Below are 25,257 nucleotides of genomic sequence, written 5' to 3'. Positions count from 1 at the left end.
GTGACTTTGTCTACACCAAGTTTGATGAGGATTTGTTTAAGTTAACCTTGTCTTTCGCTTTCTTAAGCTCATTGGCTACTTCAACTCTGTCTTCCCAAGGAACTGTAAGTTCAATGAAATAAACGATCTTCTCCAAGTCCGACCACAATAGCATATCAGGTCTTGGTCTAGTGCTAACTATATGTGGAGGTTTAGCCATCTGTTGATAAAGATCTGCCATCATTTCCCAGGCTCCTCCACTATTTAGCTGCCTGGCTCTGTGCCTGGCTCTAAGTGGTCTAGCCTTTTTTCCCCTGACGTACAAAGTTAATTTGCCTACCCTCTTTACTAGTGGCTGATGAATGAACTTCTCTCCGTTTATCATCAACAGCAGCTGCCAAACATTTCAATACCTGGTTGTGACGCCACGTATCTCCCCTGGGAGAGACTGACCCTGCATCCTGATAGGATATGGCAGAGGCTGCACACACAAGAACATAGTGTGCATGTCTCATCCTCACCAAACCATTGATTTATGTTCTGGGGAGATGGGAGCACATCATACGTAGCACCTATCATGATTCTGATCCTGCTAGCCTCCATGCTCCATAGATCTCTCCATTTTACCTTCTTCTTCTTCTCCACTCCCTCCCAGTTCACTGCCCTTGTTTTGCCTGCGACACTGCCTTAGTACATCTTACCGTCCCCTCCTGTCTATGTATTTCTTCCATTAACATTTTCCTCTTTTCTCCTGCAGAAGCCTTACCCCACGAGGGTTTTCCTGCGTCTCACCCTAAGCCCCTGCCCAGGCTGATTGAGCTTGCTGAATCGCTTGTTTTTGTTTCCATTTCCTCCCTACGTTAACTGTGGGTGCAACCCTCATCACTGGGTCCTTGGACTCAGCAAGAGTAATTTCCTTTTTCTTTTGGTGTAATTCTTTTTACAACAATTATTTTAAGAACAAGCAAATAAACTAAAAAACAGACAAGAAATAAGAAAGAAAGTAAGAGTAATGTCCAAAATAACTTTAGTGCAATTCTTCTGTCAGACAAGATATCGGCAATTCTACAATGCCATTCCCAAACAAGGCTACACTGCTTAGGCAGCGTGGACTTTATTTATCCCGGAACTTCATCAATGTGCAAGATTGCTCCATACAACATATAACACTGACAGCATAGCAACGTTGGAGTAGCCTACCCACATAATGAATTGTAATACATTGTAATATTGGCCTATGACAGTTCTGTCATAGGCCTACATAGCTAAACAAGCAAATTAAAATTAAATACCAACGCAACTGAAATGTTTAACAATATTATAAAAATGACGTAGGTCACAGCGATCTCAATGATAGGCCTATGTGTGATTTGTGGTTTCCACACTGGGTAGCGCAAATGGCTCATCGATCCCACAATAGGTTATTAGAGCTCATCAGCACAGGTGGAGGTGATTGTGGGGCTGGATGAGCAAACAGTTTTTGATCATGATACCGTAATGCACCCGTTCTTTGTCATTGGATCTTTTGAATAAGGTGAATCGCAATGATCGCAAGCAGAGGAACGTGAGTTATTGAGTGCACGCGTCCAACAGCTGAACCAGTCTACAAATCCCTCTGCGACTTTAAGTGATAAAAAGTCACCACAGAGCCTAAAAACCTCAACGTCATTCGTCACATTAAGTAGAAGAAAAAACCTCGGACTCGAGGAAGTTAACGGAATCATGCACTGAGCCATCTTGGATGACGGGTCGAAACAACAATTGTTTTACTATGACTCCTTTCAGCTGCCCACCTCTCCTTTTCCTGTAAAAAATAAATAAATAAACGGCTAATACAATTATTGAGGTGGCGTTTTGAAAAGAGATAACTTACATTTTATTAGTACATGGTACAAAGATGATTATGAGCCTTTGATTGATATCCAGACTTTTTTTGCGGAGACACATTCCTGTTACCAATCCCCACTTGGAGTGAACGGAGATATCTACTTGGCCGCTGAGCACTGGTGGATTGTGGAAGTTTGCACTGCTCCTGGGGACCTAGGGTGTGACCACGAGGGTTTGCTCACCTTCCTCTGGTGAAGAGGAACCAAGCGGCGAGCGAGTGAGGAGCGCCTTTGTTCTCTTTCCGCTGACTTTCGCAGACTTTCCACGGACCTTCACGGACGTTCATGGACAGTCATTCTCCTGGACGTGAGTAAAGTGTTCTCTTTACTAGGATTTCCATCAACAGGCCCGCAATGGGGGGTTTCTTAAAGGATTGTTTTCTTTTGTTTTCTTTGATCATCGAAGATCAGATAGATTTTAAACTCAGTTTGCTAATGTTCAATGTTGTCTCTGGAAAAAGTCCATGTTATATTGCGGAAAGCTGTTCTATGCATAGCCCTACTAGAGAACTAAGAGTTGGAAGGGATGATCATAATATTGTTTACGAAAAATAGAAATGTAAAGATATCTTTAACGCAATGACTTCTAAATGGAACGATCTACCTATAAATGTAAGAAACTCTGTAAATTCTGAAATTTTTAAAAGTAGGCCTAGTCTAAAAGGACATCTTTTCGAGAGAGTTTTTTCTAATATTTAACTCGAACTATTTAACTTCTTTATATTTATTTCTTAAAAAATAAAAAAAAAGCAGATCTCAACCTGGTTATATTTTTGGACCCCAGCAACCGATGACACGCGACAAAAAACAAAACAAAAAACAAAACAACTAACACTTTCAGGTACAGACCGCTTTGAGCTCGGTTTTTATCCCTTCGGGATGGAAGCCATATGAGAAAGAAAGCGGTATATAAATACCGAGGATTGATTGATTGATTGATTGATTATATTATGCCGGCTTAGGTTAGTACTATTATTACTAATTGCTTATAGCCTGTGTTGTAATGTATTCAAAATGAACAACGTTTAGGTATTTTTGCCAAACCTGGTAACTGTGATATGCGTAGTATTTTATAGTTCATTCTAAAATAAGTAAACATTTAAATACTTAACCTTTTGTTGGTTTGCGTACTAGTAGGCCTACAGTGACGTGTCGATATATTTGTGTATGTTTAGTAGTGTTTAATAGTAATTGAGATTTATTTTGAGATTTATTTTAGGGACAAAATATATTGATGAACATTTAAAGAAAAAAAAAATATATATATATATATAAATATACAGGATTATAGCCATAGGCAAATTTCAATCCTGACTGGATATATATATATATATATATATATATATATATATATATATATATATAAATATACAGGATTATTAGCCGTAGGCAAATTTCAATCCTGACTGGAAGATGTTCCCTAAATAAATTTAAAAATAAAGCGAAATAAAACAAATCATAATATATAGTAAAACAGACACACACTGATTAAAACATCATAACATACATAATAAACAGGGTTAACTGATCAACGGCAGTGGACAAATTATAAATTATCCCAGCTAGTGACCACATTTTTTTTTGATGTTTGGAAAATGAGGTGAGAGTTGGTAGTTTGCGTATTGCACTTGGTATGGAGTTCCAGGTATTCGTTGCTCTATAGGAAAAAAATGCCTGTCCAAAGGCATTTCTCCTAAAGGGAACTGTGCAATTACCTTTGGAGCCTGCTCTGGTCACGCTGTTTGTATTCCTTTTGATATATTTCTGTAAAGGAGGTGGCACTAAATTGGTCCCGCTCAAATCAAACATTCCGTCTATGAATTGTGGTGATTTTACATTCCGTCTATGAACTGGCCACGCCTATTTCGATGCCACGCCCTAATTGAAAATATTTTGAGTTTATCTTGTTCAGAATTTGATTTTGAACAACTTTTGTATCGAACTCAAGATCCTAGGAGTCCATTTTGATGTTGATATAAGCATTTAAGTCTTTACGCGTTTTAAACCACACCCTTTTTAGAAGTCAATGGCTCCTGGGTGCCTTCATTTTTACTGGATAGACTTTGTTTTATGTCAGATTGAAGAAATTGGACCATAAGTGTAATGAGCTAAAGGATATTTGTCTACGTCTAAAAATCTAGGATCCTTAGGGAATTTAGTGTTTTCAACAAAATTCAAGATGGCCAATAATCTATCCAAATAAAGTCATATGTTCTTGAGGTATATTTGTTCAACATAAGAATATGCATATGTGAACAAAGTTGCATGACTTCAGGTCAAAGCGATTATGAGATATGTTTGTTCAAAGTTTTCATTTTTGGACTGTTGCTATAGCGCCACCTTTGGGCCAATCAGTGTAATAAATGCTCTCTGTTCATCTTGAGTCAGCCTCTACAGCTGTAGTAACTTTCATAAAAAGCGTGCGAGCGGTTAAGGCTGTGTAAGTCAAACGTGGCGGAATAATAATAATAAAACTAACAATTACAATAGGTTGCCTTCGCACTTTGTGCTTGGCACCCTAAAAATATGGGGGCAGGACTAGATGTCTGGTGTCTGGTTACCAGACCCCAGAAGAACAAAATGTCTTACGTGTCCGGTGAGTAGATGCTTTAGGCAATATAACCATTCAACAACCTATTTTATTCAATATATTATGTTATTTCTTTGTTGCCGATAACCTATCATGTAAAATAAAGTGTCTGTTTGTTTATATAGACCAGATATCGTACTTTTATACGAAACCTTAGTAATCAACACATAGCGGTGGTCGATTTGTTGTTTAAATGCAGTGGTTTGGTTGAATAACACAATTTCTGATCACTATCAACAAGTTTCCTGGGGTGGTTACTGGGGAAGCGTTTGTGGGGTACTAACAACTGGACATACCTAAATAATTGGTTGAAATTAGTGTTTTGACCACAAGCTGAAAAAAAAAGCAGAGTGATCGCCATTTTTCTTTGTCTTCTCATACAGTAACTGCGGAGGGCAAAAGTATAATTATATTGCCATTTTTTAACTCGGTGAGGTTGTGTTCCCACCTTGTAATTAATGAATGAATGACATACCGCAATTGTTAACATCGATCTCTCATAGTAACCAGTAGTGAAGCCCACAATTCTCGCAAAGCATCACAAGGCGGTGGAAACTTGTGGATTAAAGATACCTCTAGTCTAGTCAGTTGTTGTTTTACATTGATTGGCTAAAGCGTTAGTTCATATCCCGTGGGGATGGTACAGGTATGAGTGGCCTCATTGGCGAATCTTGAAATGGTATTCCTAAACCTATTATCTGCACTATAACAAATTTTAGCATGAAATTAAGAAGGTTAAACATTTAATTTATTAAGCCGATCTATCTTTCTGATGTAATGAGGCATGTATTTTAGTTTAAACGTAGGCCTACTGTCCTGTTGACGTGTTCATACAGCATAATACTGTACAGAATAACTAATTGATTCTGGTCTGTGTCCCTCAGGTCAGACCTTGTCGTCACGGTTGCGACGGAGTTTCTCCTACTTGGTAAAAATGTTCTGGGAAGCAGTTGAGTTCGTCGGCTATTAGTAAGTAACCCCCCACAAAATCTGTCTATTAATAATATCTAACAGTAACCTTAATTACCTAACACTGAACGCACAAAGGGTTTCCCACAGCAGTTTACAGCTTAGGCGGCCGCCTAAGCAACACACGGCTGCCGCCTTAACCACTACGACTTCATTCAATCTCTGTGTAAAGATCAGGCTGCAGGGCAACAGTCTGACAGCTTGCATGAAAAAAGGCATTATATATACCAAAATGACAACTGTATTAACCAAATTTTCTGTGGGAAACCCTGTCACCGTATAGCACTCTCTCCCCGTGAAAATATTCTTTTTTTTCATCTATATTTTGGAAATGTTCTTAGCCAATTGTCTTAACACTGGGGTATGTTGAGTCTTGTTTTAATAAAATAACTATTTTAAGTTAATTGTATGATTTACTGAAGGGAACATAATCTTGTGTTCAATGCAATTGTATACACACCCTCATTTAAAGAGTTTTATCTGTACGTCTGATCAAATCACCCGTGTTCAGCTTCACGACAATAGTGGAGATAGATCGTTGGGGTAAAATTGTCCCTGGATCATCACGGTTCCCTGATGACAGAGAGTAAGTACTGTGCTCAAATGTTCTCGACTAAAACTTTTAAATCCTAAGTCATAAGTTTCAACCTCACTAGCCAATTCCACCAATGATATGACCTCTACTCGCTCTCTCTGCCTCGCTCAGTCCTCCAGGTGGCGGGCGCATGGGCAGGATATACTACAGGGGAGGGCCCGATCCCCCACCAATGGGATGAGGAAGGTGAGAACTAATATTTTAATGTACGGGGGCATTCTTTGGCCATATTGTTGTTTCAACATTTCTAGAAGCACAATTAAAGTAAATTAAGAGGACGGCTGAATGTAAATAAATGAGATAACCCACACTGCCATTATTAAATACCAAAACATATTTTTTTTTTTTTTCAAAATATCCTTATGGGCTTATGGTTTTTCTTATAATATTAATAGATGTTCTGCACTGACATGTTACATTTCTCCTTGTAGGTAAACGCCTACACATCCAGTGTAGGCGATGGGCGCATGGCATGTTAACATGTCTGCAATCATGGTCATTGGTTGCCTCTGCCGTTGGCAGATTTTGATGCCATCCTGGGAATTCCTACATTGTAGGGGCCAGGCTGGCTGATGTGGCAGCCGACTTCAGCTCTGCTCTATCCGCTCACTTGCCTTCATTCTTTCTGCTTCTCACCATTTACTAACCCGGTTGTTCATTTCAAACCATGAAATATACATTGATGATGAAGTTATGATGTTGAGTTATGTATACATATAAACAGCTAAATTACTATTTACATCACAACTGTTTATTTGAGAACTTTCAATTTGACTTTCGTCCTCACCACAGCACTTATACAGCGCTAGTTAAAGTTGTTAATGACCTAAGAATGAACATGGGTGACAAGAAACTGTCAATATTAGTACTTTTAGACTTAAGTGCTGCTTTTGACACAGTCAATCATGACTACAGCATTATGTTGGCCTCTTCGGTTCAGTTTTAGACTGGTTTAGGACTTATTTGTCCGGCAGAGACTATTTTGTTTCCATTGGTGACCATTTCTTGGCTAACACTAGCATAAGATGTGGGGTTCCTCAAGGCTCCATTTTGGGACCTGTCCTGTTTAATCTGTATATACTACCACTGGGAAATATCATCAGAGAACACAGGTTTCGTTTTCATAGCAATGCCGTATACATACAACTTTACATATCTTTATCACCCAATGACATCAGCCCTATCGATAAACTGGTTGAATGCATTGATCATATCGACCTGTGGATGACAAGTTATTTCCTACAATTGAACAAAGATAAGACAGAGGTCTTAAATATCGGGGCAAAGGACCAGAGAGAGATACTGTGTACTAATTTAAAATCCCTGGTACAAAACGCCAAGCCCCTAGCAAACCTCTTATGTATGATTGGTAACTGTGATATGCGTAGTATTTTTTTATGATTGGTATGATTGTAGTCCCTGATTTGAATTTTAAATCTCACATTAGTAATGTAACGAAAACCGCTTTCTATCACCTTAGAAATATTGCTTAAGTGCAACCGCTTCTCTCCCAGGCAGATACTAAGAGACTAATGCATGCTTTTATTAGCAGGCTTGATTAATGTAATGCACTCCTATCTGGCCTTCCTCAAAAAGCTACAAAAAGAGGCCACAGATCATACAGAATGCAGCAGCACGTGTACTAACCAAGACCAGAATAAGAGCACACCTCTCACCTGTCTTAAAGTCCCTTCATTGGTTGCCTGTCAGATTTAGAATAGATTTTAAAATCCATTGTAGTGTACAAAACACTCAATGGATTAGCGCCCGAATACCTACACACTACAGCACTACATTATTCTAGTGTATTCCCCCTCTAGATCCTTAGGGTCCTCTGGCACGGGCATTTTAGTTGTTTCCCGGGTGAGGACAGGGACCTACGGGGAGGCGGCTTTAAGTGTCAATGGTCCTCGCCTCTGGAACAGCCTCCCACAGGAGCTGAGGACTTCACAATCTGTAACCACATTCAGAAGTAACCCTAAGACATACCTATTTCGCTGAGCGAAATAGGTCTGTGTATCACCAAGTGATATAGATAGATACATTTTGTGATCTATAAACATAGAGAGCGATATTTTTTTTTATACTATTGTTTTGCTTATATTATCATTTATTTTCACTGTAATGTTGTATTCAAATTGTACTGCTGTATCTTTTTGCTGTTCTGTTAAGCACCTTGTATTGTAACTTTGCACGAAAGGCGATATATAAATAAAGTTTGTATTATCTCACCCAAGGTCTCTTCTCTTACCTGGAGTATCTCTGTTTCTGGTCGCCCCCAATGCCTTCGCTGGGGTCTCTGTCTGAACATGATGGATCTGGGGTTCTGGTCTCCACTGTAAACCGAGCCTCCTATCCAGTACCTGCCTACCAGACTAGGGCCTGAACCTGCCACCACAATCAACGGTACGTTTTTAACTAGTTGTTTATCCTGTACCACTGCTGCTCCCAAAACATTCACTTTATGTCCTGTGTATGTTTTTAGCCTCACTCTACATGAGCGTAGCTCTGGCACCTCCTTCCCCCATCACGCTTTGTACACAGAGCAGTTCACTACTGTTACCCACAACCCGAGTCCATTTCAAATTGCTGTCTATCCCCATTAACAGTCAATGTCTGTATAAATGGCTCCTCTGCTGGTGTCTAGCTCATCTAGTTTGTACAGTGTAAACATGGCTTCATCTCAGTCTAAGTCATCTTTTTCACTCCCCCCCGAAGGACATAAAGTGTTCCTTGAGTCTTCCCATGCTTCCCTGTCAGTACTCTAGCCTGTGAAGCGCTAGTTGAGCCATTTGACCTACACACTTTTTGAATGTGGGCAATTTTACCACACTTAAGAGGTTACTTTAATAAACCTAGTCCCTAGCCCTGTGCTGCTCACCTCCACACCTGTTACACATGTTATACTGGTTTTAAGCCTGGACCTGGGTTCTTCCAGCCGCAGTTGGTCTGCTGACCGTAGTGATCTGGAAGGGGAATGGTGGTGGAGAAGATCAGACAGGTACAGTAGGTGGGGGCCAGACCATGGAGAGATTTGTAAACAGTCAAGAGGAGTTTGAAATTGATGCGGTAGCGGATGGGGAGCCAATGGAGTGAAGCCAGGACTGGGGTGATATGATCGCGTTTTTTAGTGAAGGTGAGGAGTCGGGCGGCTGAGTTCTGAACCAACTGCAGGCGGCGTAGCTGGGATCGATGCCAGTATAGAGAGAATTACATTAGACCAGTTGTGAAGTGATGAAGGCATGGATGACTCTCTCAAGATTGCTCTGGGGTAGGTAGGCTTTGATCTTGGCTAGGGTTCTCAGGTGGAAAAAGCTCTTCCTAACTACTGCACTGACCTGTTGTTCAAACTTGAATTTACTGTCAAAAATCACGCCCAGATTTCCGACAGAGGGCCTGATGTTAGAGGCAATGGGGCCCAGGGCGTTGGTGGAGAAGGCCGGAGAGGTTTTGCCAAAGACAACTAACTCAGTCTTGCTCTCATTAAGGTTGAGGAAGTTCGCCCCCATCCATGCCTTGATCTCAGTTAGACAGTCACGCAGAAGATGGAGTGCAGCCTGCCCATCAGCCTTAAGGGGGATATACAGCTGGATGTCATCTGCAAAGCAGTGGAAGGAGATCTTATGTTTTGCCAGGATATCCCCTAAGGATAAAATATAGATTAAAAAGAGGATGGGACCTAGAATAGAGCCTTGAGGGACCCCGCAGGTGAGGGGGGCGGGAGAGGAGATGGAGTCTCCAAGCTGGACAGAGAATCTCCTGTCAGCCAGGTAGGACCGGAAGAACTCCAGGGCTGTGCCTTTGATGCCCACATGATGATCAAGCCGAGCCAACAGGATCCAGTCAGCGGCTAAGAGCAGGTCATTGAGAACTCTCAAGAGCGCAGTCTCTGTGCTGTGGGCTGTTCTAAAGCCAGACTGGAACTTCTCATAGATGTTGTTATTGGCTAGGAAGGCTTGCAGCTGGACATAAATCACTCGCTCAAGGACTTTGGATAGGAAGGGTAGTTTGGAGATAGGCCTGAAGTTTGAGAGGATAGCGGGGTCTAGGTTGGGCTTTTTAAGCAATGGCTGCACCACAGCATGCTTGAAGGCAGCCGGGACGCAACCAGAGGTGAAGATGGTGTTGATCAGCAGCAGGAGGAAGGGGGCAACCGAGTCGAGGACAGTAGCATCCTTGAGAAGACGGGAGGGTAGACAGTCAGAGGGGCAGTTGGAGGGCCGCAGATGTCTGACTGCGTCAGAGAGGGAGGATAGGGAAATAGGCTCAAACTGCTTGAGGACAGCTGGCAGGGGGAGGGGGGGAGGGGCAGGGAGAGTGATGGCAGAGGTATCTGGAGGCCTTAGTGCAACAACCTTGTCAATAAACAATTTCTGAAAACTTTCACATAGGGCGGGTGAGGGCACAACAGCGGATTCATTACGGGGATTTATGAGAGAATTCAGTGTATTAAAAAGAACCTGGGATTTGTGGCTGTTTCTGGAGACCAGGGTGGAAATGTACTGTGTTTTAGCAGTTTTAACGGCTCGGTGGTAGTCTGACAAGCAACTACGGAGGATTTGGAGGGAGACGTGAAGGCGGTCCTTCTGCCACTTACGCTCCGCCCGCCTACAGGCGCGCCTGAGGTCGCGCGTTGCGTGGTTGAGCCAGGAAGTTGACTGTGTTTTTTTGCGTTTGGGTTTGAAAGGGGCAATAGAGTCCAGAATGCCAGTGCAGGCAGATGAGAGAATAGAGTGAAGCTCATCAGCAGTGCACTCAGAGTCTATCGGTCTACACAGGGGGGAGTCATTGAACACAGCTGGAAAATGTCCGGCAGTAGAGGAGTTTAGCGTGCGGGATTTACATTTACATTAACATTTAGGGCATTTAGCAGACGTTTTTATCCAAAGCGACTTACAATAAGTACATTTGTCATAAGAAGTGCATCAATATATCGCTGTCGGTACAGAAAGGATGTTCATAGAACCAAGTGCAAGTACAACAATCGCTAGGCTAACCAATTCCCTGTGTTATAGCAATGATAGCAGCTACTGCAGTTGCTACACAGTGAAGTACTATAATACAATGCAATACAACACAACACAAAACACTGTACAATGGTGGCCAGAAGGGGGAGGGTGGCAATGCAGAGTCGAGGTGGACTCTGAACAGGTGAGTCTTGAGTCTTTTCGGAAGATAGTGAGCGACTCTGCGGTACTGAGCGGCAGGGAGCTTGTTCCACCACTGAGGTCCCAAAACCGAGAAAAGTTGTGACTTTGCTGAACGGCCATTGCTAGCTCTTAGCGATGGCGGTAACAGACGTCCAGCTGAGGTAGTTGAGCGGAGGGATCGAGCTGGGGTGTGTGGCTTTAGCAATGCTTGGAGGTAGGCAGGGGCAGTTCCATCGACTGCCTTGTATGCCAGTACCATCGTCTTAAATTTGATGCAAGCTACTACAGGGAGCCAGTGGAGGTCCCGGAAGAGGGGGGTCACATGGGAGAACTTCGGTAGGTTGAACACGAGGCGCGCTGCCGCATTCTGGATGCGCTGCAAAGGTTTAATGGCAGAGGCAGGAAGTCCAGCCAGGAGTTAGTTGCAGTAGTCGAGGCGGGAGATGACCAGTGATTGGACTAGAAGCTGAGCTGCTTCCCTTGTGAGGAAGGGCCGGATTCTGCGGATGTTGTAAAGTGCAAATCTGCAGGATAGGGCCACCGCAGTGATGTTTGCGGTGCAGCATTACTGATTGTCCAATTCCACACCGAGGTTTCTAGCAGTTGGAGAAAGAAATATAGTGATGTTCTCTACGGTGACCAGTAAATCCATGTGTGGGCAATCTCTCTAATCCCTGGGTTTAGGAGGAGCTCGGTTTTGTTGAGGTTAAGCCTCAGAAAAAATAGCAGCGACAATAGAGTGTCGTCAGCATAGCAGTGATAGGAAAAGCCGTGTGATGCAATTACCGAGCCCAGAGATCTGGTATAGAGGGAGAACAGAAGAGGCCCCTGTACAGAGCCTTGAGGGACACCAGTTTCAAGTGTGCAAGGTTTGGACAAGGAGCCATTCCATGTCACTTGATAGGTGCGGTTGGTCAGGTAGGATGTGAACCAGGAAAGAGCAGATTCAGCGATGCCAAGTTCGGCAAGAGTGGCAAGGAGGATCTGGTGGTTCACTGTGTCAAATGCTGCGGACAGGTCGAGGAGAATGAGAACCGATGAGAGGGACGAGGCTCTGGCAGCACGGAGGGACTCAGTCACCGCGAGGAGAGCCGTCTCAGTGTGCCTTCTTGAAACCTGACTGGTGAGGGTCAAGGAGGTTGTTAGATGAGAGATAGGGGGACAGTTGGTTAGCAACGGCACGTTCCAGTGTTTTAGACAGGAATGAAAGAAGAGATACCGGTCTGTAGTTCTGGATGTCGGTGGGATTAAGAGTTGTTTTTTTGAGGAGAGGCTTTATTCTGGAAGTCTTGAAAGACGCTGGAACAATGCCTGAAGTGAGGGAGGAGTTGATAATTGAGGTGAGAAATGACAGGATGTCGCTTGAGACATCCTGGAGGAGAGAGGAGGGGATAGCGTCAAGTGGGCAGGTGGTGGTATGGTTAGATGTTATTATTCTGTTGACCTCTTCAGAGGTGAGAGGGCTAAATTGGGTAAAGACAGAGGAGGGGATGGGAGGAGGGAGAATGGAGGCAGGGATAAAAGAGGAGCTAATGTCCTTCACTTTCTGGGTAAAGTAGGTAACAAAGTCATCAGCAGTGAGGCAGGAAGGAGGTGGGGGCGAGGGAGTGTTGAGGAGGGATGAGAACAGGGAAAACAGTTTCCTGGGGTTTGAGGCAGAGGAGTTGAGTTGGGATACCTGTTTGGAGACACTATGGCCGTGTTCCAATACCCGTACTTCCACGAGTATACTTAAAGGAAGTATACTATCCGCACTACGTTAATTTTTCAGATGTGAGTGCTGTTCCAAATCGAGTACTCCGTGGTGCACTAACCGGAAATTACGATCACGACTGCCGCCGTGGCTCCTCCCCCGCAATAAACATCCCGCTTTGAACGGTGAACTCTTTACGCCTAGCAGCTATAAAAAGCTATGAAAACTACTAAATGACTCTATTAATGCAGGCTATGTGGAAAATGCGCCGACTTTGGCTCAGCCTGGCTCCGCCTCTTCCGCTACGTAGCTAAGATGGCTGCCGTTGAGTACGGGGAGTGTCCTTCGATCCACACTTCACGATTAGCCCGTTTTGAGTACGGCATCCGGGTCCTTGAAGTATACCTCTTTTCGCCGGATCTGAATTGGAACGTACTGCGTACTAAAATTTTGGCTAGTAAGTACGGACAGTACGGGTATTGGAACACGGCACATGTTCGATCCACACCTCACGATTAGCCCGTTTTGAGTACGACATCCGGGTCCTTGAAGTATACTTCTTTTCGCCAGATCTGAATTGGAACGTACTACCTACTTAAAATTTGGCTAGTAAGTACGGACAGTGTACATCGATCCACACTTTGACCATTTTTAGTACAACTTCCGGGTCCTTTCAGTACACTTATTTTCGCCCCCTTCTTAATTGGAACGACCTACGCACTCACTAAGTATAGTGAGTGCGGATAGTATTGATATTGGAATACAGCATATAATTCCCAGCGATTTGAACGCGCCATTTATGACCGTCTGTGTCGTACCTGTGACGTGTGTACCGGAAGCTGAAACTCACATTGGTAAACAGGGCCTGGCGAAGATGGTGTACGTGTCCGACGGTGAGTAGATACGATGATTTAGGCAATATAACCACTCATTAACCTTCTTTATTCCGGGTAGGGTTATTTCTTTGTTGCAGATATCCTATCATGTAAAAAAAAAAAGTGTCAATGTTTGTTTATATAGACCAGATATCGTACTCCTATACAAAACCCTACTAATTAACACATAGCTGAAGCTTCTACAATATTCTACCATTGAAAAGCAAACATTTGCATAGCGTTTGTCAACTCGGTGCGTAAATGTAGTGGATTTGGTTTTATAACACAGTTCACGATCGCATATTAGCGATTCTTCTAGTCTAGTCAGTTGTTGTCGCGCATTGATTGGCTAAAGCCTGGTGCTATCCATTTGTATGGTACGCCTCTACGTGCTAGTCGTAAATTGTAAGTCTCCGATCTTTCTTACCGCATTTCACGGAGGAACGCCCTCTTTTGGTCTGTCCTGCTCGCTATTCTGAAAGTAAAGCCCGAGATTATTTTTTTGTATTTGTACCACTTTGTTCATTTTAAATGTTTTTACACATTTAATTACATTGCTACTTTATTCGGTCTTGCTGTGCGTGCAATAAAATATAAAGTTGCATTGTTTGTTATCGAGCTGGTTTGCTAAAGAGCTAATATAGCTAACAATGACTAGCCAATGAGAAACGGCAATGCTATAGCGCTGCAAGCCAGGAAGTTACGTCACATTCTCACAAGTGCAGGTCGGACGTACCGGCGTACCATACAAATGGATAACAATTAGTAGTTAAAGATCCCATGGGGATGTTACAGGTATGAGTGCCGTCATCGGCAAATCTTAGTTATAAAATGTTACTGATAAACCTATTGTCTTCCCCATAACAAGCCATTAAGAAGGTTAAACTATTGGTTTATTAAGCTGATATACATTTTTGATATGATGAGACAAGTATTGTTTTAAACGTACTGTCCTTTTGACGTGTTCCTACAGCATTATACTGTACAGAATAACTTAGTAATTCTGGTTTGTGTCCCTCAGGTCAGACCTTAGGGTCGTCACGGTCACGATGGAGTTTCCCCAACCTGGCGAAAATGTTTTGGGGAATAGTTGAGTTTGTCGGCTTGTTGTGAGTAACCCACCACCAAATCAGTCTATCACAGTAACCTCAATAAGCTAACAGGGAACTCACCGCATAGCACTCTCTACCCGTGAAGATATTCTATGGCAATTTTTTATTTGATCTATATTCTGGAAATATTCTGTTTAATTCATAAACAATAGCTACTTTATCCTTGCTTTAATGAAAACGGCAGCCAATTGTATTAACTTTGGGGTAGGTTAAGTATTTGTCTAAATAAAAAAATATTTTAAGTTAATTGTTTGATTTACTCAAAGGAAATGTCTTCAATAGTATACACACCCACATTTAAAGTTGTATCTGTACGTCTGATCAAATCACCCTTGTGTTCAGCTTCACGACAATAGTTCAGTCGGATCTTACAAAGGATAAAATTGTCGCTGGATCATCACGGTTCTCGGATGGCAGAGAGTAAGTACTGGGTTCAAATGTTTCTCCACTAATGGTGTGATCCAGATGCCACGGACACCAGCCTACCGAGTTGGAAGTGGGGAAATTGCCCAGCTTTTTTGCGGCATTTCACGGAGGCACGCCCCCTTTTGGCCGAGCCCCCTCGGAATTCTGAGAGTATACCGAGTTCAGTGATGACGCTCAACAAAAATGGCTGCGCCCGTAAAGAGATTTATTTTCTTTGTATTTGTACCACGTTGGTCATTCTAACGTTGATTTTAAATGCTCTATCACACTTTATTACACCAATTTATGCATTGCATGGGCTTGCTGTGCATGCAATACAATGTGAAGTGTTTGTTTTCAAGCTGGTTTGCTTAAGAGGCTAATGTAGCTAACAATAAACAAAGACTAGCCAATTTCATGAAACAATCAAAGACGAACGGGAACGCTATAGGTGCGCCGAGACCGGATATTACGTCACAAGTGCAACTGGAAAGGCTGGTGTCCGAGGCATCTGGATCACAGAAGAACACTTTCAAACCATAAGCCCTAACTCGTCGCATCTTTGAACCTCACTAACCAATGAACTGACTTCTTCTACTGTTCTCTCTTCCTCGTTCTCAGTCCTCCAGGCCCCCCTGGTGGCAGGCGGCGCATGGGCAGGATAAACCATGGGGCGGGGCCAAGTGCCCCACCAATGGGAGGAGGAGGATGAGGAAGGTGAGAACTAATATTTTCATGTAATTCCAAAGGGGTCATTTTGTGGCCATATTGTCGTTTCAACTTTTCTAGAAGTACAATGAACATAAATGAAGGATGTGCTTTTATAATGTGATCTAAGTAAATCAGATAATCCACACAGCCATTATTCAATACCAAAACATATGCATTTTTTTTTTTTTATATCCTCAAGGGCTTATGGTTTGTCTTATAATATTAATAGATGGTCTGCACTGACATGTTTAATTTCTCCTTGTAGGTAAACGCCTACACATCCAGTGTAGGCGATGGGCGCATGGCATGTTTACATGTCTGCACCCATGGTCCTTGGTTGCCTCTGCCGTTGGCAGATTTTTGATGCCATCCTGGGAATTCCTACATTGTAGGGGCCAGGCTGGCTGATGTGGCAACCGACTTCAGCGCCGCTCTCTCCGCTCGCTTCCCTTCATTCTTTCTGCTTCTCACAACTTACTGACCCATGTGTTCATTTCAAACCTTGAAGATTAAGTTATTATGTGCTTTATATCCCTCAGATTTAAATAAAGATTTACAATGTCAAAATGTTTCTTTGCGAAGATCCGGTCATGTAATAAAATGAAGACTCAACAAATTGTTCGACAATGACAGAAAACGCTATTTACAGAGTAGAGAAACGTCAACAATTTGACCATGTTCTTTCAAAACCAATTTGTTTTGTTCTGGGGATCTGTTCTAAATGTAAAACAAAAAAAAACGATTGCATTCATATGATCCAAATAAAGAGACAACAAAATGGTAAACATCCATCGAAATGACCATCGTCACTCAGCCGGGTTCACCACACGAAGGCGGCTCTCTCGCGGAGCATGCGGACACCGAAGCGCTGCCACTCCCGCTGGTGGATCCACATCTCCTGGGAGGTGTCCAAGCAGGCCAGCACCGCCCCTCCCTTCCAAGAGATCAGCCACGGGTCCATGTCCTGCAGGGGGCGCCATCGTATGTGCAAACAGTGAAACTAAAACGTTGGCGTCATGACACAAATGTAGACTTTCATAAAATTCTAACCGCAAAATGATAAGAGGGTTGCAGTATACTCCCAGGACTCACTCTAGAAATGCCAATACAATACAGATCACTCTATTTAAGAAAACAGTTCCACCGCGATATGGTATGTTAATGGTTTGATTTGATAAACATGTTAAATGTTTAAACAACATGCATACATTCAACTAATATAACTCCTTTTGAAGATATTTGTTACTGAACAATGTAATACTATCGCTTAAATAAAACAGCCAAGCAGCATTTCCAAGGTTACCTTGGGGCGTGTGATGACCTCAACATTGTCCACCAGCCTTCGGAAGGACGGTGGCATCTTGTTAATGATGCGATGGAGCAGGAACTCCTGAGCACCGTGGAACATCAGTCCTCCCCCCACCACCAGGATGGAGCTGTACATTTTGCGCTTGGTCTCGTCCGACGCTGTCAATACATAGGTTATAAATACATTACATTTAAAACCGAGAAAGAGATCGGCAGCATTGTCTTGTGGTTAGGGAACTTGGCCATAATAACCAACTGTATGTACTATTCAATGTACTAAACTGACAATATAAGGCCAATAAGGTCCCTTTTGCTCAGTAAACAAAATGTGGCATATTCGATGAAAAGGTTACACTGAATTATTGTTACTGTAGCAGGGCGAGTGCCCAGAACATTTTTGACCAGGAAGAGATTAACACAGTCCCCCGGGCAACCCCTCACCGCAGCAGTCAATGCTATGCAGGATGGCCTTGTCCAAGCCCAGGGCCTTGCTCTCAAACTGGCCCATGATGGCCGACTTCCTGGACAGCAGTGCGGAGGGCTGCTGCTCCTCCGCCTCTCCTGGGCCCATCAGGCACTCAGCCTGGGCCGGTCCCAGCTCCATCTCCCCCTGGCTGCCTCCAGCGCCGCCGCCGCCCCCGCCGCTGCTGAGCCTGTGCGGGTCGGAGGGCTCCGCGCTGCCGCCTGGGCCCGTCAGCTCACTGTCCACCGCCCCCGCGGGCCTGGAGAGGGGCTTGCGGTCCGCGGAGCATTTGGAGGACTGCTCAGAGAAGAGGTGAAGGAGGGATAGGATGAGGTATTGAGAGGGTTTAGCCCAGAGTGTCGCTTGGTTGATCCACGATGCACCTTGAAGTGCAACATAACATTCTGGAAGGCTAAGCCTTCCCTTAGGTTTTCCGGGAGGTGATTGGACACGTACGTATGTATGTATGCATGTGCGTGCGTGCGTGCGTTACCTGGTCCTGTTTGCTCTGAGTACCGAGCAGATAGTGCTCATCGTGAGGGTCCTCGGGGTCGCCTTGGGAACGGTACGGCAATGACGTCATCTTCTGGCCCACAATGCCGAATGTGGTTGGATAGAACAAACCCATTGGTGCCTGGGAAGAACAGGACACACACACACACACACACACACACACACACTTTCAAATCAACCATATACACTTTCATAGAGCTTCGGGTACTATACCGGTTCTTTCAATATTTGATAGAACCGGTATTTTGTCAAATTGAATTTATTTACCGTTGCATTGCGCTTTGTTACAGTACCTGTAGCTTCTCATCACCAAGTCGAATATGGTAAAGAAGAGCTGGGGCTTCTGGGAAACGCGTACGAAACTCATGATCTTGTAGTCCCGAAATGTCCTGTGGAATAGATGGTGATTAAAGAGACTTAAATGTGGGCCGACAACCACTGTTTGACTTTCAGACATGTTGAGCTCTAGCCTCTGAATTTGCCTTTCAATTCGAAACCGATTCTGTTGTCTCCAGGGGGATATACTGCCGGATCCTCATAATAGATTTGGAATCCCCCCACCACCACAGTTTGTTCACACACACACACACACACACACACACACACACACACACACACACACACACACACACACACACACACACACACACACACACACACACACACACACACACACACACACACACACACACACACACACACACACACACACACACACACACCTGATTGAGATGGCAGAACAACTCTTTGAGTTGCTGAAGTAGCTGACAGTCCAGCCTGTTGGAGAGCTGACACTCTCTGTAGGGAAAGCCCGCCCTCTGCAGGAGCCAGAAGAAAGTGCGGGTGACATCTGCACCACCATAAGACAAACATAACCTGCAGAGTAACACACACGTAACTTACAAAATGCCTTAATGCCACTAAAATGTCTATACTATTCCGTAATAAATAATATCGGTTTACGGTTGAGATCACTCCAGCCCAACACCCCATTTCATATGCAATTATATGCATTGTATATCGTATGGTTTGTACGATACACAACCCTGAATCAACATCTCACACAATTTCATCTTTCTAAATGGTTCCATTATACTCTGAGACTTTGCTGTACCCTCATTCCTCCCCCAGTGCTCCAGTGGCCCCTGCCTGTACCTGGAGTTGCGGTGGGACACCCCGTCCTCCACGCAGCAGAGACTAGTCTTCTGGTCGCCCACGTCCACCACACAGGCACTGCTCAGGCCACTACCAAACGTAGCGCACACGGACTCCTGGTGCACGATGATGGCTGCATGAGGCACAGACACACTGGTGTTATTGCTGTTGTCCTCGGGCTACTTCCACCGGATAAAAACCATCTGCTCAATGACTTAATATATTACTTAGCAATTGCTGGGGTCAAGGATATTTGCTTCCTTTCATTTTTTTAAAATAAATAAATAGGATTGAAATATATTTATTTTGTGTGTGTCACCTGAGAAGCCCATGTTCAGCAGCAGCATGTTGACCATCTCCTTTATGTGCTGTCTATTGTATATATCAGGGACCAACAGGATGCATCTGTAATACTAGAATACAAAAAATAAAAGAATTTGGTCATTTTCAAAGAAAGGTTTAGATAACAGGTGTTCAATAATAATCCAATAATAACTATGAAATAAGATTTTTCAGGAAGAACAATTCGTAAACATACATTTTTGACAAGCACTGCATAAGAAATAATGATCTGTACTAGTATGCGTGTTGTGTTTTAAGAACAAATCAAATAAGTGTTTATAAAAGATAAATGTTGTCATCCTTTGGTTTATTAAGATTAAGCAGTGAATTGTTTCAGGTCACATATATTAGGTAGGTGCTTAAAAATGTAATGTTTAAATGGCACATACTCTGTATTAATCCCACATTGTCATGCTTTTTTTCCGAACAAAAAGGGAAGAATGAACCCCCCAGACACTGCTGTTATTATTGGATGGATGTTTATCCAGAAAGGGGCCAGCATAACTGACCAAGCGCACGGCCAGAGGCCCCGCCCACCTTGAGGTCTTTCAGCGGGATCTCCAGCTGCTTGTTGATCACGTGACCCCAGATGGCCTCCAGGTCGGCCAGGACAGCTGTGAGCGAGCCCCCGGGGCCTGGGTGCACGTTGAGGTGACCCCTGACCAGCGGCCAGTGCACGTCGTAGCCGTCCGACGGACTCACATACACGGCCTGAGACACCGACGTCAAGAAGTAGAAGAAGAAGAGAGTTCCCCCAAGGGCTGGTTTGTTATGATTTGTTCATTATTGAAGTTCTTTAAAAAAATATGTTTGTGATTTGTACGTTTTTAGAAAAAACGTACAGAGCACCCTAAACGGTTTACAAATCGGCTCAAAATGTTGTGAATTTTAGAGCTCCGAAACACTTTTTTCCTCATAACATTTGCGTGTAATTTTTTTTACAAAATGCTAATCAACATTTGCCGAAAGACGTGAAGCCTATGTTTTTTCACATCATCAACATGTAGAAGGGACATATACACTCTGCCTCTTTAAGCTTCGTCTTCATCATATGTACTCCAACAGGCTAACACAGATCCACTGACCTCGTCCCCAACCAGGTACTGAGGCTGCTGGCCCGTGTTGGTCCACTTCAACCTGGAGCTGCTGTCCAGAACCGCTGGACGGACCTGCCGGTTATATGACCTGGCCTTAATGGTCACACACACACACACACACACACACACACACACACACACACACACAAACACACACACACACACACACACACACACACACACACACACACACACACACACACACACACACACACACACACACACACAATTTTAATCTGCAACATAATTGTAAAAGGTCATTTCAGGCTTTATATCCTAATTAAAGATTTTATAAACAGAATAAACCAACACATTGACTCTCCTTAGGCTGAAAAACTAATGAATTAGCTTGTTAGAATCAGCAAACCCCCATCCCCCTCTTCAACTGTTATTCACACACACACACACACACACACACCTGTTCAGCTGACACAGGCGTCCTCCGCAGTCCAGTAGACATCTTCTTAGACCAAATGGCCTGTTCCACCATTTTGAGGCCATTCTGCCGCTGCTCATTACTCTCTGGTTTCTGTAGTGGATACAAAGTCCCCATGACGTCAAAAGACGAGGTGTGCTTGAGAATCCCCCAGACTCAGTGACTGGTGTATATAAAAGTTAAATGCACATCAAGTGCAATTTATGTTGCAGCTACAGCTCTATACAGACAGTCAGACACATATTAAATATATTCCTGAAAGGAAAATAACTATAAAGGATGCACTACAAATGTAGTGCATTGTACAAATGTACAAAAATTAATAAAAACAGAAAGAGGATAGACAATAATGCTGGGTTTCAGCTGCAGCTGCTAATTTAAACGTACATTCAGGCCATCCCTCAGAAGCCAGGGGTCTTCATGTTTCGGCTGTCCGCTTTGCTTGTGTTTGCGAGCGATTACGTGGGGTACCGACACTGGTAGAGTGTCTGTCGCTCTCCCGATTCGTAGCGTCCTTGAACCAGGGTGAATCACGACTACAAAGTTGGTCTGTATTTGCTATTAAAAACAAAGAAAATTGTTAGATATACTCAGTTGAGCTTTACAGAGGTGTGTACAATTACAACGTTTTAGAAACGCGAAGAATAATGCAAATGTAGGCCTATTTTGATAATTGATGATATTAACAACAAACTTAGCTCACTATATTTATCCCAATGGTTGACGTCAACAGTAAGCCGACGGCGAAGCAAGGCGGGGTAGCTTTCAGAAACGTAGTCAACAATTTCGAGATATAAAATGCCGAGCCTTAACGTTACATCTTACTTCTTGAAGGGACTCGGGGATAGATGCTGGGACGATAGGTCTCTTGACCCCACGCTGCTGGTCCTTGTCTTTCTCCTTCTCGCGTTCCTTCTCTCTCTCCTTTCCGTTTTCTTGTTCTCTCTCAGCTTGGGTCATCGTTTCAGCACGTTGATTATTTAATGATAACGCGTTAGACAAAAGGATTAACACATTTTAAGCATCCTCTAAAATTAAACTAACCTGAGCTGGAAATGCATGCACTGCACACACTACTTCCGTGTTTAGTCACGTGACTTACTTATACTTGATGTTATAAAGCAGGGGGAAGCGTTCAGTACATAGACATCCAATTATCAAGCGTAATTTATTTAGTTCAAATACATACAAATGTACAGTTGTTGTTTTTGTTGTTGATGTTGATGTATATTTGAAATGTAAAATATATTTCTAAATGTTTTCAACACAGATTTAGTGGATTATCATTTATATAAAAACAGTATAACAGCATAGTAACAGCAGAACCTTGAATAGTTAGCAATTATATAACTTCTAACAATAGTTAATATCCATCTATGGATACGTATCACTTATTTTTTTGGTTTTATACTTACAAAAAGCTACGAGGTACAAAATAAAATGTAATAGTACAGTAACAATTATATATACATTATTATACAGTGACGACTACAGAATTAAAGTGCTCTTGCTCTGCAGTTATGCTAGACTGGTGCTCGGTGAGCTGCCCTATTGCCTCATGCAGCTTCATCATGCTCTTTTCGTTGTAGAATATATGTGGCCTTCTTTGAATCAAAGAGTCCTGTTTCCTGTTATGGAGGCTTCTACACAGCTTGTGGAGGTCCTTTGTTAGAGAAAACATCTTGCAGGCTGTGAGTTCCCCTGGGAGTCTTCTAGGGCTGTCATCCTGACTCTTGCCTAGCTGCACGGCCCAGAACAGAGCCAACTCACTGGGGTTCTTGGCATGGCTGGCCACCATGTTGAGAACCAGTGGGTAAAGGTCACTGGCAGAGGCCGGTACTGAGGGTCCAAGAAAGCCATGGTGGGAATGGCAGCTAATGGTCTGCAATGAAACATTAATGAACATTATACCTCATACAGATATGATGTCAGACATAGCATATGTCAATTGTGGACGTTACCCTGTTGTTTCCCCTGTCTGTGTCTTAACCTAACATCCTAGTTAGAAAATTATTCATTCATATTCAGATGTAGCCTCAACAATCACCAGATTCAATTAAATGGTTCAAGGTCGGACCATTGCTGGCTAAATTGTAAATTATTAGTCTAATCATATTCCATCCCTGAATCCATGCATCCATCTGCACCCAGATCAAACCCTGTCAATTTGTGCTTGTGTGAATAAAGTTATAAATATGCATATGAATGTAACAGATTGTACCTGGGGGCAGACGACCAGGACTCTGTCTGCAGCCTTGGCCTGACCGGCCACCCAGCGCATGGGGCCCAGCTCGGCTATCTGTCCCTGCTGCCAGAGGTCCACGGCCACACTGAAGCCTCCGTGCTCCTGGAGGAACTCGGCCAGAGCCACCACCGCCCCCTGGAAGGCCGGACACTCAGCAGGGTACACCAGCAGCACACAGACGGGCGGCTCACCGGACGCAGGGAGTAGGCAGAAGTCCCCGGACACCACGATGTGCGCTTTGTAGGCTTTATCTGTGGAAAATATATATATATATATTTTTTTTTTACTTCGATTATTTACATATTTAAATTGGTGAAAATCTGCATGTTTCTACAAATGTAGTAAACTGGGTTGTTTTCATGAAGGAACACATGGTTTGCTACTTACAAAGGATCAGACATGAACCAAGGACGACAGAGCCAGCCAGCACCACTCCAAAGAGAGCCACCAGAATGGTTGTGTACTCGTACCCATCTTCATGTCCGCTCCAACTTGGTTCTTTCAATAAATGTACATTTATTGAATATATATATATATTTATTATGGCTCTGATCGGCTCCCCCAAAAATAAAAATATATGCATATATATAAAACACGCCAAACAGCGAGATCTCCATCACTTCATTCGCTATAATGCCCCCAAAAGGCCCAAAGCCTCACTTGCACCACCAAGTGGCAAGCTCAGGTGCAGCCACTGTTATTTACTCACCTGTAGGCTTAGTTTCACCTAGAATGGAAACAAAGGAAACAAAATGTTGCCGAGTCATTCTGCAGAACCGATGATCATACATAATGCTTGATCATAAAAACAATTAATAATTTTTGAATGAAGTCATGTGTTGCAAATTCTACAACATGTAGGGAGATTGAGTGATTGACTTGAACTGTTCTCGTATACAGCTACCTAGAGGTTCTATTTGATTCTGTTCACAGGTTGGAGGTAATCATAAAACATTTTCAAACTATGTACATAATGGTTTTGGAATGTTTTGAATAGTTTGAGTTATTGTTATTGTTAAGACATTGTTATTGTTAATGTTGAAATAAAACTCAACTTATGAACCACTCTCTTTACCGATTTTTAAATGTGGAAACTGGGTTAGATCATCAGATTTTTGTATGACTTGACTTGTGACTTGCTTGACCTGAGCAATGACTTGACTTGTGACTTGCTTGATTCTCACCACAGTGACTTGGGACTTGCTTGAGACTTGAAGGTTATGACTTGAGACTTGCTTGTGACTTGCACATGGATGACTTACCCCCACCTCTGCTTGACACACCTTCCATCACTTCAGCAGTCAGGTAGGGGTCCCCATTGGCGACGGGGGGAAAAGGTAGATTGGCTGCGTACACATGAGTAATCCCATGGCTTGCAGGTACAATAAATTTAAACCACAGCTGTTGTACAAACACAGAACACAATCGTAAGCAGAGTATATACGAGGGACAAAAACATAAGAAGGATTGTTCTTGCTGTTGCATAGCTGAGCATGCCGTTAAACCTTCAGAATGAAAGAGTGAAATGATGAATGAAATGACCCTCCCACCCGTGACTCAATCCAACCAGGACTTTTCCTAAAACATCCCTCTATCGATTAAGTCTAAGGAGGGAAACTAGTTTGTTTAGCATGTACTGGCATAATGTGAGCACATGTTGCATGTGATAGACCTACCAGTGTTAAACCAGTGAGGTTTGCGTTGGCAAATGATGGGGTGTATTCACAGAGAAA

At 43.1% G+C, this 25,257-nt stretch overlaps 2 protein-coding genes and 2 long non-coding RNA genes across 6 annotated transcripts; 2 read left to right on the top strand and 2 right to left on the bottom strand.

Moving 5' to 3' along the window:
* The first annotated feature begins 1,708 nt into the window (after positions 1-1,708).
* LOC132456655 (uncharacterized) lies at positions 1,709-8,250 on the top strand. 2 transcript variants are annotated; one of them, XR_009525538.1, is made up of 5 exons: positions 1,709-2,172; positions 5,340-5,424; positions 5,936-6,010; positions 6,131-6,205; positions 6,451-8,250. It is a non-coding gene; the product is annotated as an uncharacterized LOC132456655 (long non-coding RNA). The 2 variants fall into 2 exon arrangements; XR_009525539.1 differs by lacking the exon at positions 1,709-2,172 and adding an exon at positions 4,188-4,461.
* A 5,360-nt stretch (positions 8,251-13,610) lies between these two features.
* On the top strand, positions 13,611-16,532 carry LOC132456647 (uncharacterized). Its single transcript, XR_009525537.1, has 5 exons — positions 13,611-13,755; positions 14,759-14,846; positions 15,192-15,269; positions 15,876-15,971; positions 16,231-16,532. It is a non-coding gene; the product is annotated as an uncharacterized LOC132456647 (long non-coding RNA).
* On the bottom strand, positions 16,338-22,376 carry actr8 (actin related protein 8). Of its 2 annotated transcripts, none has more exons than XM_060051039.1 (13): positions 22,105-22,376; positions 21,667-21,837; positions 21,262-21,372; positions 20,832-20,936; positions 20,284-20,457; positions 19,724-19,817; positions 19,405-19,537; positions 18,972-19,125; positions 18,543-18,638; positions 18,230-18,370; positions 17,715-18,033; positions 17,269-17,432; positions 16,338-16,929 (listed from the first exon to the last, which is right to left on the bottom strand). In XM_060051039.1, the coding sequence occupies exons 1-13, from the start codon at positions 22,237-22,239 to the stop codon at positions 16,786-16,788; spliced, it is 1,941 nt and encodes a 646-aa protein (XP_059907022.1). In that variant the 5' UTR covers positions 22,240-22,376; the 3' UTR covers positions 16,338-16,785. The 2 variants fall into 2 exon arrangements, with proteins under 2 accessions (XP_059907022.1, XP_059907029.1); XM_060051046.1 differs by having other exon boundaries at positions 21,983-22,131.
* Positions 22,377-22,428: 52 nt separating this feature from the next.
* On the bottom strand, positions 22,429-24,316 carry LOC132462030 (interleukin-17 receptor B). Its single transcript, XM_060057584.1, has 3 exons — positions 23,912-24,316; positions 23,501-23,775; positions 22,429-23,161 (listed from the first exon to the last, which is right to left on the bottom strand). Exons 1-3 carry the CDS (start codon positions 24,105-24,107, stop codon positions 22,754-22,756), a joined length of 879 nt encoding a protein of 292 aa, XP_059913567.1. The 5' UTR covers positions 24,108-24,316; the 3' UTR covers positions 22,429-22,753.
* Between the last annotated feature and the right edge of the window lie 941 nt (positions 24,317-25,257).

Source organism: Gadus macrocephalus, chromosome 1, assembly GCF_031168955.1.
Source record: "Gadus macrocephalus chromosome 1, ASM3116895v1".
Lineage (NCBI taxonomy): Eukaryota > Metazoa > Chordata > Actinopteri > Gadiformes > Gadidae > Gadus > Gadus macrocephalus.
This window is presented reverse-complemented; position numbering and strand designations above follow the sequence as displayed.